This window comes from Ursus arctos, unplaced genomic scaffold, assembly GCF_023065955.2.
Source record: "Ursus arctos isolate Adak ecotype North America unplaced genomic scaffold, UrsArc2.0 scaffold_7, whole genome shotgun sequence".
Taxonomy (NCBI): Eukaryota; Metazoa; Chordata; class Mammalia; order Carnivora; family Ursidae; genus Ursus; species Ursus arctos.
The window spans coordinates 68,601,907-68,618,682 of NW_026623089.1; the positions used below are offsets into that span (position 1 = coordinate 68,601,907).

General features: G+C 46.5%; 1 protein-coding gene across 1 annotated transcript in view; it reads right to left on the minus strand.

The window, feature by feature from the left end:
• Positions 1–16,776, minus strand: part of LOC113259021 (pecanex-like protein 2) — a 261,570-nt gene that overhangs the window by 71,449 nt on the left and 173,345 nt on the right. The window contains exons 22-23 of the mRNA XM_057308828.1: positions 12,573–12,681; positions 7,570–7,699 (exon numbers count right to left, since the gene is read on the minus strand). Of these exons, the coding sequence (XP_057164811.1) occupies positions 7,570–7,699; positions 12,573–12,681 (239 nt within the window). The remainder of the gene's footprint in view (positions 1–7,569; positions 7,700–12,572; positions 12,682–16,776) is intronic.

Genomic DNA, 16,776 nt, shown 5'->3' on the forward strand with positions numbered 1-16,776 from the left:
GGTCTCAGTTTGTGGGGACAAGAAGGCTGCCCGCGGCAGTAGGCCTGCGTCCCACGCCACCCCCAGGCCAGGGGGACAGAGTGGATCAGCCTGCCCTGCTCGGCTCCCTGCCCCGAGGCCCCAGAGCTCACTCGGGCCAGGCAGAAACAACAGATCTCTGGGACTCCGTGTGAACTCTCGTCTTTCTTTCGCCTTGGCCCTTTGGCCACAGTATCACTCATTTGTCTGTTGCTTACCTGAGGCCTAAAGTCCAGAGAAACATTGCATGCAGAGCGAAGTTTCAGCAGAGGGAAACGAAATCCGAGCCAGGCCGGCGGGACTGTAGGCTCTCGGTCAGCCCCAAGTCTCAGGCGCTTCGCTGAGCTGCACGGACACGGAACTCTCGAGCTCCTTTGGCTTCTCATTCTGCCTTGACACTTTCGTTTATCATCCGTGACTAAGAATGTTCCCTGCTGCTATCTCCTTACTTCCGTTCCTTTTGGGAAGGAACATATTCCCACCCTGGCTGCACCATGAGTCCCAGCGTGGCCCCGTGGTGGCTGAGCTGTGGTAACCCCGAAACACATCTCTTCTATCAGTCTCAAAGTGATTCCAAAGCATTTTAAGTCACTTAAAATTCTCTAATTTTCATGTGCACCCAGACAGCCCTGTGTCATCCCTTCTGTGGAGGGAGACTCCCAAAGACCTACCGTTAGCTCCTAGGAAAAGTGTGGGCCTTTTTTCATTCCTGTCACTGATGTCTGGAGTTACTGAACACCCTGGAAAATCAAGGGCAAGTGATGGCCTCCAAGAGAACTTTTCAGATCAGCCATTTTAAAAGAAAATTGCATCTTGAGTTAGTTCGACCCCCTTTCTGGGCCTGAGATTTTATTCACGACTGCAGGTGGTTACTCAGTACCCATGAAGGTCATGGAAGCCTCATTTCTTCTCTAATCTCCTGGCTCTAGACCTGGAAAGGTCTGGAACCAATACACAACCCATTTACATTGTCAGTGATCACAGATTTCCTAGTGTGAGAGGTCCCACCCTCAGGGCTCTGGCAGGGCTGGGGGAGCCAGGCCACACTCGGAGGGTACCCCTCACACCTCCCGGCTCGGGCACTGGAGCTGCTGAGAGCCAGCTGGGCGACCACACGTAACCAGGGCCCGTGAAGGAGGCAGCCCTGCTGAGAACCGCCATGCCATGGCCCCCGGACCCAAAGAAGCCACTTCTGGAGTCAGGTGCGCTCCAGGAAGGGACCTCGGGGCCTGGGCTGCACTGCCTGTCCCTCCAGTCCGGCTCCTCCACTGACCAGCGTCCTCGTGATGGCGCCTCTTTCCAGCCCCAAGCAAACCCTTTAACTGGCATTCACAGAATCATTTTAATGTGGGAGGCATTTGAGAGGCTTCGGGTCATAATGGAAAGTGCTCAAGGCTTGGAATAAGACCAGACCTGGTTTAAAGTCTTGGCTCGGCCACCGACGTATTCTGTGACCTTGGGCAAATTATTTAACTTACCGAGCTTCCTTTTTTTCTGATCTGTGAAATGAGACAAAATGAAAATCTACTTCGAGAATGGGTATACATATGGGCAAGAATGAATATATTTGGGAAGGGGAGCAGGTGTTCAGTAAATATAAAAATGAGACCAGTACTGCGCTACCTACTACCTTTATTACTCCCATCGATAATACGTGGGAGCCCACCACACGCCTAGACATGCATCTGAGAGCTCCAACAGCCGTAAGACATCTGAAAAAGGAGCGTCAAGACTTTTATCTCAATATGTCCAGGCACTTTGTAAACACATCCAAGCAAATGTGAAGTAGCTGAATTGCAAGTGGAGATATGTAAATCCCACCTCTGCATAATTGCAAATTTTAATTATAGTGCTCCATTTTACTATTAACCCAAAAGCCAAATAAGCTTGCTGCTTTACATTTGAGAAAAAAAAATTGCCTTTTGAGAAACTCCATGCTTTGCACAAAGAACTTACAAACCATGCTTAAAATAGCTCAATGGGTAGAGAATATCCAGAAAAATCTTCCCCATTGTGAAAAGGTAAAAAATAAAATGTGACATTGAGAACTTCTTTCTTTGACTGCCTTGCCCAAGTCAGGCATGCATGGCCTTGTCCCACACATCCTCGTTAACAAACAATGCATGAAGACAGAGATGGTGGCAGGTCTGCAGAGAGTGAAAGTGAGGGCTAGGAGAGGTGAAGAACGGTATCATTGAAATGGACCTCTGTGTATTGGAATACTAAAGCCGATGGGTCAAGAGTTGGTAAAGGAAATGTAAAGTTCTTTTCTTTTCTTTTTTTTAAAGATTTCGTTTAATTATTTGAAAGAGGGAGCGAGCAAGCACAAGCAAGCAGAGGGGCAGAGGAGGAGGGAGAAACAGACTCACCGCTGAGCAGGGAGCCCGATGCCACCCCAGAATGATGACCCTAGCCAAAGGCAGGTGCTTAACTGACTGAGCCACCCAGACACCCTGGAAATGTAAATTTCTGATTTTCATTAAGCCACACACATAAGATTGGGATGCTGAAGGCCTGGCTTGGCGACACTTTAGTAAAATAATTGAGAGATTTTAGATTTTAGAAGGCATAATTGAGAGCAGAACATCTGGGTCACGGGAAGTCACATCTACCGTGAGCCGAGCAGATGACATCTGGAACAAGCTAGAGGGGAGAGTTAGAAACAGCCCAGTAAACATCTGGATGAGGGCAGCGAGGATGCCCAATGTCTGGACCATTTCAAAACGTAGTTAGTGCTGTTTAGCCTGAGAAAGAGGGCAGTGAAGGGAGAGAGCTGTCTTCAAAGCAGTGAAGGGTGGGCTATGTAGGAGGCACGAGGATGCGGGGTGTGCTGGCAGCAGAAGGTGTATCCAGGTAGTTGTGGCATCCGGTGACAATACAAGGAACAGACGCAGCCCAGTGAAGAGCCCACGGCCATGGCTCCTGGCATCCAGGGCTGCCTAAGAAGGCCAAAGGCTGTTCCACCCAGAGTAAAAGAGGCTGGAGGACTCCCTTCCGCGAGCAGCACACGGGGATTCTGTAATTCCAAAGGTCCATGCTAGCCTCGCTTCTGAATGCCAAACCCACGAAGGTGCTGGGAAATAACACAGTGAGATTCGCGGGAGCCCCCGGAGACTAGTTGAAATATTTTGATCATATAGTCTGTCGTTTGATAAACCACAAAAGAGTGAAGCTTCAGAGCTGTTTTTCAACTCAGGCCGTCCTGTCGCTCAAGGAACAGGACGAGGCTCTGCGGTGGGCAAGGCATCAACATAAACGCAGCGCGTAAAGGCGAAGACTAATATTTCAGGGACGTGGGGCAGCGCGCTGTCTGTGGATTTGGTGTTCCGTGGTCTATACTTGTGTCCTTTCACCGGTTGGTATGATTGTGCTCTGCCATTTCAGAAAGGATTTCTGAGAGGTTGTAGGGACGTATGAAATATGTCTAAACGTATGAATGAAAAGTCGAATGAAAGAAGATAGAAATATAGGGAAGAAGAACAAAACGGGGACAGGATTAAGGATAAAATTGCTGTACACAGAAATGACCTGCACATTTACCACAGTGAACCAGGTCTCAGTCAGTATTTACGACTTCTGGGAGGCACAGAGCGCCAGTCAACCCATTTTACAGATGAGTTAACTGAGGCTCACAGACTGAATAATTTCCCAAACACCTAACCAAGCATATGGGCGGGAACTTTAATAGAGATTTACAAAGCTCACACTTTGGGATGTACTACCGATGCCTCAGTGAGAGCTGAGGATTAAGTAATGCTGATTATCTTCTTGCTAACTAGGGTGGGACCAAGGACACAGAATACAGAGTTGGATGTTTTTGCAGATCGATCACATAAAGTGACTCCTGTTAGTTAAAGCCTAGCATGGTGCCCTCACATAGATGCTTAATGCTCATTTGTGGAGAAGGATAATGCCCAGAATGATTTAATGTTTTATTTTATTTTTAAAGATGTTATTTCTTTGAGAGAGAGAGACAGAGCATGAGCTGGGGTGGGGGTGGGGGGCAGCAGAAGGAGAAGGAGAGGGAGAAGCAGATTCCCTGCTGAGCTCGGAGCCGGATGTGGGTCTCCATTGCAGGACCCCGGGATCATGACCCAAGCCACCCAGGCTCCCCTGATTTAACATTTACAACCAATCTGGAGAATCTGATAGAAATGTAACCACCATGAAAGCTATACTTGTCTTTCAAGTAGCTGTTCAATGTTCTCCTCGTAGCGATGGTATTTTATGTCTTATAGAAGACTTGTGATCTATCCAAACAAACTCATTATTAATGGAACTTTTCATTCATTAGGGCTGAAGACAGTCAACTACTTTAGGACCAAGATATTTGCCGAGATAACCAAAAACACAAGTCAATACTTTCTAGCCTAAACATTTGTTTCACGTTAACGACGAAGTTTGGTTATTTAGTGATTGTTTATATATAAAGATCAGGGTGATATATCATAATATCAGAATGTGTTTCTAAAGCTTTTAAAATACCCTGACATAAGTGGATTTATACACACAAAGCACTATTATAACAGTACATTTGTTGTCCTTGCCTGTGATTTAAGTGGAGACCCCGGGCAGAGCTCATCAAGACAGATTTTTAAGCCGCTATTAGCCAAGAGAACATTAGTTTAACAGTGAACTTTCTAACACCGGCAAATAAGACCCAGATGAGGATTTCCTTTCCGTTTTACACAATATTGTGGGACTCGATCCATTTAAGAAATAGAGAACATCTACTATGTGCACAGCCCCTTGGGGACACAAGATGAAAAAGAAAGAGGTCCAGACTTGGAGGTAAGTACAGTCTATGCCAATCCTGGGTAGAATTTGCTGATGGCCACAAGGCAAATTTATCTTCCAAAGGCAGCTGCTAGACTACCTCTTATCCCAAAGGCCTTCCTCAACCTTACCACTCCTACATCAAGAGGTGGAATCTGGGTGGGTGTGGATGGATGGGAAATGGGGAGGTCGCAGGAAGGGAGGACACTTAGGTGAAGGGCACAGCCCAAGGCAAGTTTTGGGATGAAAAATCCACAATCTGTGAGGTACGCAGAACATCTTGGGAAATAAGCTGGAAATTGAGATTAAGACTGAGGAGGGTCTATCTCTGTGTTGTCCAGTGAGGTAGCCTCTAGACACATGTGGCTATTGAAATTTAAATTCATTACAATTAAATAGAAGAAGAAAGTGAGCAGTCATTAGCATTTGAAATAAAAACCAACAGTTTTAGATACAATGAGCTTTCCAGAACTTTTGCAGGGATCCAGATGAGATTTCCTGCCATTTCCTTACCCACCTCTTACTGTCCTGAATTGCATCACTGATCTTTCAAGCAGCCAGGCACAGGGCTCCATATTCTGATGCTTAACACAGGTGACAAGCCTGGGTTTTGCATCAGGCACTTTTCCCCCAACAGGACTGAACATTTTCTCCAACTTGGCTCCTTCGAGAGACCTCGTAAAGGCTGGACAGCCTTATACGTGCCTGCAGACCCCTCCCCACCCACAGCCAGGCGAGAGGAGGTAGACCCCTCCCATACCTAGCAGCGCTAAACTGGGGACATGATGGCTCACAACAGAGTCAATGATTTGTGATACTGAGTAAGGAAATGGGAACCCCGCTCCAGAGGCCCACACTTGTAAGTAACCCACAAAAGCCGACAGTTCAAGCACCACACTGAATCCTGCAAGTGAAGGAACTCAGCAAACACAGAACCGCAGAAGCACCTTGCTCCGCGCGGGTGTTAGGATGCGGCCCTGCAATGAGCTCCCCACAGAGCTTGTCCTTTCCCCCTTCCGGTCAGGAAGCTGAAAATGGGGATGCATCTTGCTTATGTCAGATTCCAGGCCAGAAAGACTGGCTCCTAACTTATCTGAGACTAAGAGACAAAAAGGAATCTTTTGTACTAACAATAGAGTTGAAACTATCTCGCACTTTCCTGTAAAGAGCAAAGGCATTGCAGGTCCTCTTATTTACAAATGTAAATATGGTTTCAGAGCTCCAAAAAGATACCTCAAATTGTCTTCCCCTAAAGAAACTTAAAGTAACAAGCCAGTGCCTGTCATTTTCTTTTACTCTCTGGCTCTGTAAATACGCACGCTATCTCTTTAAACAAACACAAAAGAGGACTCCCGCTTCTGTGCAAAATTTCACACAGGTACATGTTACACTGCAAAAAACCCACCTCTCTTGAACATGAGGAACCTGCCAGGAACCCAGAGGGGCTCCCCACTGCTTCCCGGCCTCCAGCACTGGCCCCACAGGGAGGGTCAGGTTCGATTAGTTCTCACCCAGGGCACCCCTAAATGTGAGCTTGCTGGATGCGCTGGACATAGTCACGGTAAACACCTGTCAGCGTGGGGCAAGGGGGACGGGGACTTCTATGCAGGGCAGTCAGAGACGGATCACAGCAGCGTGGGATCACACGGACTTTCTGTGTATTAACCCATTTTCTCCTCACGGCACGTCTGTGAAGCAGGTCCCCTCATTTTGCCCCCATTTTACAGAAGAGGAGGGGAGGACTGAGGTCACCAGCGTTAAGTGGTAGAAGTGAGATGTGAGCCCAGGCGGGCAGGCACCCCAGGCTGAGTTTTAATCACTACCCCTCTACTGCCTGTCCCACAAGGGTGTGCATTTTAGGGTCGCAGGAACCATCTAAGGGGAGACACAGAAACCACAGACCTCCTAGTGATTGGTGTCCTGTATAAGACATAAAGGGCCAGAGTTGTGCAAAACGCAGACGCATTGTTGAGGGTGGACGGGGGTTTATGGGGCTCGGCACAGGTATGGCTGTAAGGTAGGGGAGGAGTTCTGGAGTAGAAGCCCGCCTCCTCTGCCCCTGCTGAAGATGGGCCAGCTCACCAGCATTCTCCTCCAGCACCTGTTCGCAGCTCCTTCCCCTCAATCCCTCCCCCCCCCAGCCATGAGGAGTTCTGGAAAATTACTTAGTGGACGATGACTCCACCTTCACGCCTTCCCTTAAGAAGTAACCTCCCCCACTCCATCCCTGTTTGCTGCAGGAAATTTACGACCGGCCCGTCCACACAGTCAAGAAAATACATAAATCATCTTCCACAAGTTTAACGGCGCTGCAGAAACCCTGGTGTTCTCCTTTATGCTGGGCTGTGAAGCGTGCACACTCGCACGCGACACGTGTATTCTGCAGACTCACAGAAGGTACTGCGGAGAGGGGACACACGCCATCGAGCGGCAAAGTCAGCCAAGCAAATGGGCCATGTGGGCTCCCTCAACAACCTTTCCGAGAGCACCTGCGAGGACTGGGCAGTGTGAGTAAACCTATTTTTCCTGCACGACCAGTGAAACCCGGACTAGTACCCAGAGCAAATCTGCAATCAGGCCTGTGCAGTCTGGAGCCTGGCAGCCCCCACCCCATGCTGAGCGAGGAATGGAGGGAGCCAAAGGCTGGGGGTGGGGGGGGGCATGCTCAGCCCCCAGCCCTGGGGGCAGGAACTTGAGCCTTGCCAGGGAAGGTCAAGGAGCAACCGGAAGCAGGAATTTTAACAAAGCACCTTAGCACCAACTTGAGGATCTTACTTGTAGTTTTTCTCCCAGAATTTCACCGGCCTAACATAGGAGGTGATGAAAATGACACTGCCGAGGAACGGGCTCAGTGGAGTAGAAAAGATGGAGGTGACAATCGTCTGAAAGAAAAGCATGGCGGAATCTGAGAATTTTGAGTTAAGGCGGAAAAACCATTTTTCAGTGTTATTCTATATCGAAATATTATTTCCGATTTTGACTCGATGTGAAAGCTGTTTTCTCGCGAGCGAAAGAAAGGAGGGCGTGTACTTGACGTCTCTGCAGACGTAGTCAGGAACATAAAACTTTCAGTAGGGTCCTGCTAGGTCTCATTTCCCCAGCGTGAAAACCAAATGATTCTCTTAAAAATCCCAGCGGTCTCAGGATGATTTATGGCAAAGATTTAATATCTAAGGTTTGAAAAGAACAGTCTCTTTTTATTACTGGGGTGATCATTAGCAGAACAAAACTGCACTGTGCTACATTTACTGAAGTATTAAGCAGCTTTATAAATAATTAAAATTAAATTACACTTTTTAGAAGAAATAAATAGCATTGTGGGAGAAGGTAGCATCTCCGTTTCTCAAGGAATCTTTTCCCACTATTCAAAAAAATATATTCTTTATGATATATCGAACACTGAGGGCTCAAGTCATGTCTGCTTTAAAAGCTAAAACTGTATACACAGGAAGTCACAGCCATGTTGCACTCTGTATGGGTTTCTGACTTCCTGGTGGGACTCAGTTTACACACCCTGGTTGAGCAGAAACAATTTTCCAATATTAAAATTAGTACTGCTGCCATATTTGGATGCAGACCAATGAATTGATCTCTAGATATCTGAGGAAAGTGTCACGAGGGCTGGTACCTCCCCAGTCTCTCTCCACCTCCCCAGTCTCTCTCCATCTCCATCGTTGGAGGACTGCTCCTAGCTGCCAATCTCACAGGTCCCCGTGGTGCAGGGGTGACGGTGGGACCCGTGGTTGAGGTGGCCGAGGCCAGTGTGGTGCCAGACTGTCCAGGGCTTACAAAGGCACATTGTTCCTTGTCCCATGTCCCTGTATGCGGGGGGGGGGGGGAGGGGGGGGCGGCTCAGAGCGTCCCACTACAGGTCTGATCTGATGTCCTACAGGGCTGATCTTCCCACTTCCTGGAAGGGGGCTTTCTCACCGCTGCACAAATAGAGGTCTTATTTCTTTAGCCTGTGTTCCAAAAATTTCGGCACAAAGTAAAAAAGGAATGCCTGCCACAGACAGGAAGACTCTATGTGTCATTGCCAATCAGGACATAGAAGTGACCCAAGCGTCCAAATGCTTTCATACACTCTCAGCCATGTGCTGGGGGAGGGGTGGCCGTGGGGACCTCACCGCCCGCTTACACACAAATCCAGAAAAGGAGAACCTTGTACTGTCGCAGGCACATCCCCAAGTATTTTCACAGACTTAAGCTCAGAGTTTTGCTCAGGAATAACTGTGTCTTTTTTCTTTTTTTTTCCCAACTTGCTATTTACTTCCAAGCAACTTCAGGAGTGAAATGACATATCCTCCATTAATAATCCATTCCGGCGTTGAACTGTTTGGGTAGCAAAAACATCTCTATGGTCCTACAATTTAAATCCAATTCCTTTTATTATGACCTCGGCTCCCAGAGAGAGCTACAGAACAATGAGCTGCTGGGAGATCTATTATCACCCATCTGTTTTCTCTTCATTGGAGAGCTGAAAATATCTAAATACCTGGGTCACAAAACACGACAAATTAACCATGCCCCTTGTCTTGGGGAAGAAAAGGGAACTGCATGGGGGATGTCCTGGAGTATGGGTACTGAAAAATATGTGAGAATGCAGAGCCACAGGGGGATTTCTCCGATGGGAGGAGGGCCGGAAGGCTTTGGGGGGTTTGCAGAAAAACCAGGACAAAGTCACACGGAGCTGGGGCTGGGCAGGATGCTAGAGAGGCTGGCTCTGCTCTTCTTTTCGATTCTAAGTATTTCCCCCAACATTATATCATCCATTTTTTAAATGCCAGAAACGGTTAGCCAGAGGTTAAGTCAGGAAAGCAGTGCAAGGCTGTAAATAAAGTTCGATGTGGTAGGAAAGGAAATAAAGTTTAACAGGTCCGAGGTAGAGCAGATGTGCATAGGTGCCTCAGAGGTTATTTTATTTAGGGGAAGATCAATAAAGAAATACAGCATGCTCAGGGCAAATAGGAAAGCCTGTGGGCATAACCGCTCAGGCAATAGCAAGAAACAAGGACTCCTATGAGAGCCCACGCATGAGCCCTCTTCGTTTCTTACCCACAGGGACAGGGTGACTCTGTCAAAACCTTGCGTAGCGTACATTTAAAATGAAAACGTCTATGCAGTCCTTAAAGCTAAAAACAAATCATCTGCAGCTCAAAAGGACATTCCAAAGAGAGATTCTTCAGGCTTCCCAATATACACATTTAACAGAGAGAATCTGGCTGCATCTGCGTAATTACTAGAAGACAGTGGTCTTGCATGGTCTCTACACATAGTAAAAGGGTAAGCATTCCCATCCGTCCCTGGAGGTTACAAGCTCAGAAACTAGGAGAGGCTACCGAGGGAGAAAACATGCTAGTACAGGAAAAAGCAATTTACTAAAAAGTGCCCCGCTGGCCTGATCGCTAATTCAGTTCCAAAATGGAGCAAATTAGTCCCTTCCTGATGCCAGGATTGAACCCACAGCTTAATAGAGTGATAAAATAATTAACATTTTTTCAAAATTAGTCAAGATCCAGGCCTGGCGCTTAGGAACCTCACGGCTTTGTCTTGACGGCATAGATATCCGGTTTTCTATACTATTTATCTCATTAGATTGGGAAAGGTATAAACGTTAGCTTCCAGATAACACCTCTCTACCTTTACAACTAGTCAAGGATGGGAAGGTGTCCTGGGATAAGAGGGAGAGGGGCGACAGATCCTGTCTGCTGTCACACGACTGCAGTGGTCAGACTCCGCGGTCACTTTGAAGGCTCTGTATCTTAGGAGAAGGGAGGAAGTGGATGTCACTATCAGGGGCAGTTTAAGGAACAAAGCATGGGGATCAGTTGAGTGTTCTAAAACACAGCACCAAATGCCCAGCGAAATTTCCATCTCAAATGTTCAATTTCTTGAGAATGAGTCCACCCACCAAGAAAGCTCTTTGATTTAATATGCACCGTGTGCAATCTGAGGTAGATACTAATGCCGTGCTTATTCTTGTAGGAGATATTGTCAGATATGAAGTGCTCGTGCGTGAACCCTCAGCACACAAGCAGGTCAGGTAATTGAAAGTTATGGCTCCCAGAAGGGTCTTAACTCAGCTGTGGAACCCCAAGGAGTAATTAGTATCACTGAACTCACCTAACAAGGCATAAACAGGCATATGAAATGCGACAGATCTGCATGGGCCCAGAGTTAGGGTAAAACTGGGAATCACAGCTTCAAGTTTCACATTCTTTGTGCAACTCCTCAACCATAAATTTGCATTATCCAATAGTTTTCATTTAATAAATGGGCTTTAAACTCTAGATAGGATGCCTGAGACACACTTCAGAAATAAATAAAAATCACCGCTTGTTCAGCTCACTGTTTCTGTTTCTAAGGACTCTTTAGAAAAACCAAAATTACTGGTATAGCAAATGATTGCCGTTAAAGGGGAAAAAATGGTGTAAGAGCTCACACTCTTGGAAATTTTTTTTTCCTTAGCTTGTTCCGCCAAATAACCTTGAAACACTTCAGAAATATCAATGCAGTTTAAGAATAGGAGCAAGGAACAACGTGCGTTGTAAGACCAGCAACTGGTATGCTTTAAAATAGGCTTTCAAACAAATGAGTCTGGAGAAGGGCATTTTTAAAAGCCTAGAATATATTATCATTTAACAATTATCCCATGTATGTTTCCATGCCTGTACACGAAGTTCGGGTCCCAGAGACTGTTCATGAATCGTCTTAACAGGCCTTGTGTGGACATCATACAGAAGGAAGTTCTAGAACTGGGGGTCACACACGCCAGTGGGTAAGGATCCTGGGCAGGCTTTTGAAGATGAACATTCTAGGATCCACCCCCAGAAATGTGATTTTAAACGTATGTGCTGGGTCAGGGATTTTATTATTTAACAAGCTACTCCATGGATTCCCTGACAAGTAGTTCCTGAAACATACTGTGGCAAGCACACGTTTAGGAAGTATGAATGAGGTGGGAAGGAAAACCTTTGAGGACAAATTTTAGGTCTGAGTCAAGGATATTTCTGTCTAATCTCTCATTTCAAGAGTATTTTTTATTAATCTCTCTTTCTCTCTCTCCACTTATGCACAAACCCCACACACAATTAAGCTAGCTGTGTCAAAGTGATCTCTGCAAGAAACATCTCAAGTTTGTTTTGAGGTAAATTAAAACTAATTATCATTATGGAAAAACACTTAAAACAGACAAAGAAACCAAAAGAACCTACGAAAAATAAAACTAGGCTTCTTGGCTAAGAGCAGCTAGAAAACAAAACTGTCTATTAGTTTTTCATCTTCAGAAGAATTTGCGTAAATCTATGTGTATCTAATTCTGAGTTTTGAGTATTACTCAAGTGTGTGATTACCAAACTCTATCCTAATATAGTGTTAGATAATCTATAATAGTATATCAGAGCCATCAGCCCTATCCACCCTGTTTAATAATAGCAGATCGATTTACACTCTTTTGCACAAGTCAACTGAATTTAAGCAGTAACGTTCCATTTAAAAGACAGGATATCTTAATGCAGATCTGGGCGTGGGAAATAGAAGAAACAGAGGAAAATAAAGTAATCCTGGATATGCATTAGGAAGCAGGAAGAGCTCAAAATTAAGCAATATCTTTTAAGGCTAAGTGGCCTGAGGGGAATCCAAAGTGCCTCCCCACATCCCCATTAAAATGTAATCTTAAAGACTTTCAAATCTTTTCATTGCCAGGGTTCAATGAAAAGCTTGCATCCGTAAAAATGTGAGTCTCAGCTCGCGGGTGAAAATAGAAGCACAAAGGATACGAGGGACGGCAAAGAGCTGAGCAAACACGTGAAATGAAGAACCCCAAGCCATCTGCCAAGGAGCCACGTACGTCATGACGAACTGTAACTTCTGAAGCAGGTCCCCGAGCTGAAAGCAGAAGAAGGAAAAGATTCATCAGAGAGGACAACCGGGGTGGCAGCTGAGTCAAGGTCACTTACAGCGAGAAGGGGGCGGCTGAGCTAGTGTTCTCCCTCTTACTCTTACCTTCCTTTGTCCTACAGGCAAGGCAGCTGCTGAGGGAACCCCGTGTGGTTCACGTCCCCAGGTTAATACTGCAGCGAGTCTGTACGTCTCTGCCTTTCTCGGAGGAGCGCACACAGTTTGCTCTTCCAGCCTTCGTATTGGGTCTTTTAGGGGAGATTCATACAAAAACCTATCATCATGGCCACTGCTCGGGTTTCTGTGTGGTAAGTTCAACTTCAAACCCTTCAAGGCTCTTGCAGGAGACAAGAGCTCCGTACCACCGAAGTGCCAGTTACAAAGCACTTCAGAAAGCCGAGACTACGCTCGACCAGGCAGCACAGGAAAACACGGAGTTCTGGGGAGTTGCAGGGGGTGAAAAGGAGAGACCTCACGTGGATGAAGGATGCTCGAGATTCAGAACAGGAACGTACCGAGAAGGATGGACAAGAATGGGTGCGCCAGGCGGGGGCCCTCTGCTTTGTGGTAAGAAGCGACAGATGAACCCCCGATGTGGAATTCCACGGCTGTTGCGTCCGCGCGCACTAAGCATCCTACCAGCATCTTCCCCCAACTCCACAGACATACACTCTTTGTGCCTCATGGAAACTTCAGGCACGAGGTGTTTGTTCCTAGACTGGCTAGCATAGAAGATAATAAAATAGATTCCCCAAGGCCCGGATGTGAAAAGAGAAGAAAAAATGGAGCTCTTAATTAGGCTCCACAGGTATTATGTAGGACAAGAGAAGAGCACCGTGAAAAGAAGGCAAAGGTTGGGAAGCAGGGCCATTAAGGAAAGGCTCGAAGCACCGAGATCACTTAGCTGGGCAGCAGAAGGCCAACCTTGTGATATGGGGACCGAAAGATGAGGTTGCTCTGAATTGTTCCATGAAAGTGGGGCGAGGCAGGTGAGGCTCATCAGAGACCTCTCCAGATCTTCCTCTCGCCTTTCTTGCTTCCCCTTTCTCTCACTGACATCCCAGTGCTAGAGAATAACTCCAGAGTGGAGTTAAACATCGTTCGACAGGCCACAGAAGAGGAACCAAGGGAAAAAGTCCTGTAATGGCACAGTAAACAGGGAGTTCGTAAGGAGCGAGAGGCAGTCAGTTAGGACCAAAACCCCAGGGGTCTCTGTGTGTCCACAAACCCAGTGATGAAGCAGTGGAGTAGAGAGAGAGAGAGCGGGGAAGGCCACTGAGGTGGGGGACAGGAACAAAATAGAGAAAGTGGGGAGGGCAAACAAGGAAAGGACAATGGGAGAGAAAGGTGACGTACTTGGACCTGAATAACTGTAAAGAGTATGAGTCTGGGAGAGAAACACAGACGTATGGTTTTTGCTGATAACTTTTCACATTCTTTACTCTTGTTCACATGCATGGACTGCAGAGGGCTGACTGCAATTGGCTTTCCAAGTTCTTTCAGAAAGGCCACTCTAGTTCTAATCCTGGGGTCGGTTTGAGCTTCCTGAATCCATTCTGGATGGGACTGCCAGTTCCCAGTGACTTAATATTCCAACAGTTGAGAAGATGGTAGTTTATTCTGTTATGTCTGTTCCAGGTCACATCTCTAAGGTTCACAGACAAGAATAGTCTTCTCCCTACCACTTGGTTTTTCACCAGTCACTAGATGACTTGTACAGACTGAGACAGACAGTTCTAACACAGACTCAAATGCTTGACTCCTCTTAAGACAGAGTATTTTCTTTAAAGGCCAATATCATTTCCTTTCAATCCCTGCCATGAACCCAACTAGAGGAGGGACACGCTGATCACCAAAGGGGAAACTCTCAGTGCATGACACTGGGTTATGTCAAAGCCAAAGTCCCGAGAAGTGGTGCCGGGCTCTGTCGCATTAACTTGCTCAGTCACACCTAACCAAATTCTAGCACACAAAATGCCTCTGGATCTGAAACCCTCTAGTCACTCCACTGTCAAGTCTAGTTACTCAGAATTAACTTTGCGACTGGTGCCTACGTGAAAACTACAAGTCTGAACGAGATTACCTTATGTGATGCATGACCCCCCAAATACCCGACCAGTGAATCAGCGGTTATGGAGAGTTACTCCTGGAGGATTTTCCATGTATGACTCTATTCTGGGAGGCTTTTCAGCCACCTTGTGAAAAGCTGATAAGTAGGTCAGGCACAGCAACTACAATCAGACAGGAGCCCTAGGGAAAGCCTCATCTGCAAGTTTAAAGCTCTAAGTGAAACTTGGCTGCATTATGATTCAACGAATCTATTACAATTATTTTTTGCTTAGCACAGCGACTTGTATTTACATATAAGCAAAACCAGTAATCAGGCACATGCACTCTCATGCTCTAATTGCAGCTGAGACCCCAGGTATCTTTGCTCTTCTCCTGTGTCGATGCCTCGGCTTTTTCATAAACCTTATGCAGAATAAAATACAAGTTTCGTGAAAGATTTTCAATATGAGGCTCATAAAATAGACTCTGCCGTTCTCAGTGAAGGAACCAGAATGCCTGAATGCCAGTTCTTTGCATGTCTAGGATTCCTCCAAACACAGGATTTAATCTCCTCCCCAAAGCCCCCCAGAAAAAGGATGCACTGTAGATGTCACAGATGTCAACACGGTGCGATGTTCAAGGGCTTGAGGACAGGCTGCCTGAGCCTGAATCCCAGCTGGCATCTGCCACGGGGATGATAACAGTACTTCCTTACAGTGTCGTCTGAGGATTGAGTGACTTCATCCTTGTTCAGGACTTAGACCAGTGCCTGACAATTGTAAGTGCAATATGAGAATCTGACAGATAGCTGCTGGGACAAGTAGAGGTCATATTCTGAGGATGTACTTGGCTCGCAATCAGGAAATTCTAGAGCCTCCCTTTAAAACAATGGAGACTTACCAAGTGTAGGTCCTCCTAGTTTCCAGAGGAGGGAACCAGAGTCAGGGGGCCACATGGGCTGCTTAGGTCAGAAGTGAATCACTGGCCCATGTGAAACCAGAGGTCAAAGTGCTGGCCTCGTTCTCTGCCTGGTGGTGGATATTTCTACCACCAAACCTCACCGTGTCTCGTCGAGGCCAGGAGCCCTTCTTAAAGACAGCAGCAGGAAAACCTGCCTGACACGCAGCAGCGGAGGACGGCAACTCCTCTACCAAGGCCTTCCTGCTGACAGGCAAGGGACAGGGTCCCAAACGTGGACATGGCAAACGTGGCCACGGCCACCATCAGGGACCTCTTCTCCATGCGCACAGTGACGAAGAGCTCTGATCCATCCTGGAACGTCCCTTTCAGTGTAAATGCCCAATTAATAAAATCCAACACCATCCCAACAAGCCTGGAAACATTCAAGTGGCTCTCAGAAAGGCACAGCTGCAAGAAGATGGCTATGGCTTCTGTATTGTATTCCTAGAAGTGTGGAGAGGTACGCTCCGGGTGGAAAAGACCCAACTTTGTATTTTCCCTTTACACTTCATCCTTCCCTTCAAGAGTGAAATCAAGGGAAAGAATGAAAAATCCGCGGGTATTCAAACGGTGATGCCTAAGCACAAAAGGAAGCCTAAATGTTGAACACTAATGAAGAGCGGATATGAAGAGGCACTTGACGTCCTATTAGACCATTGTGTATAGAATCATGAAGCATTTAAGATGAGATGGATTCAGTGGAAACAGCAACATTAACACCTTTCCAGTAAGTGCCGCCACATACAGTGTAACACTGCCCTGAAGCACTTTGAATAGAAATCCCACTTAGAGTAGCTATGAAATTACATCTCTGTAGACAGTTCAAGGCCTCTGCTTTTATGAAGCTTATCTCACTTCTAATGTTCTGCTTCCAAGATCCTAAATCTCAGCCCTATGAAAGCACTTCACAAGTTACCCGGGTATGACTACAAGAGAAAACAAAATCATTTGGGCCTTTTCCACTGAAAACACTAGGAAAACAGTAAATAAGGTCACAGTGGAATGATTCTGGCTATTTTCCAAAGAAAGGCACCATATATATTCTCACTTCCAATGACCCTTTCTGGGACTATC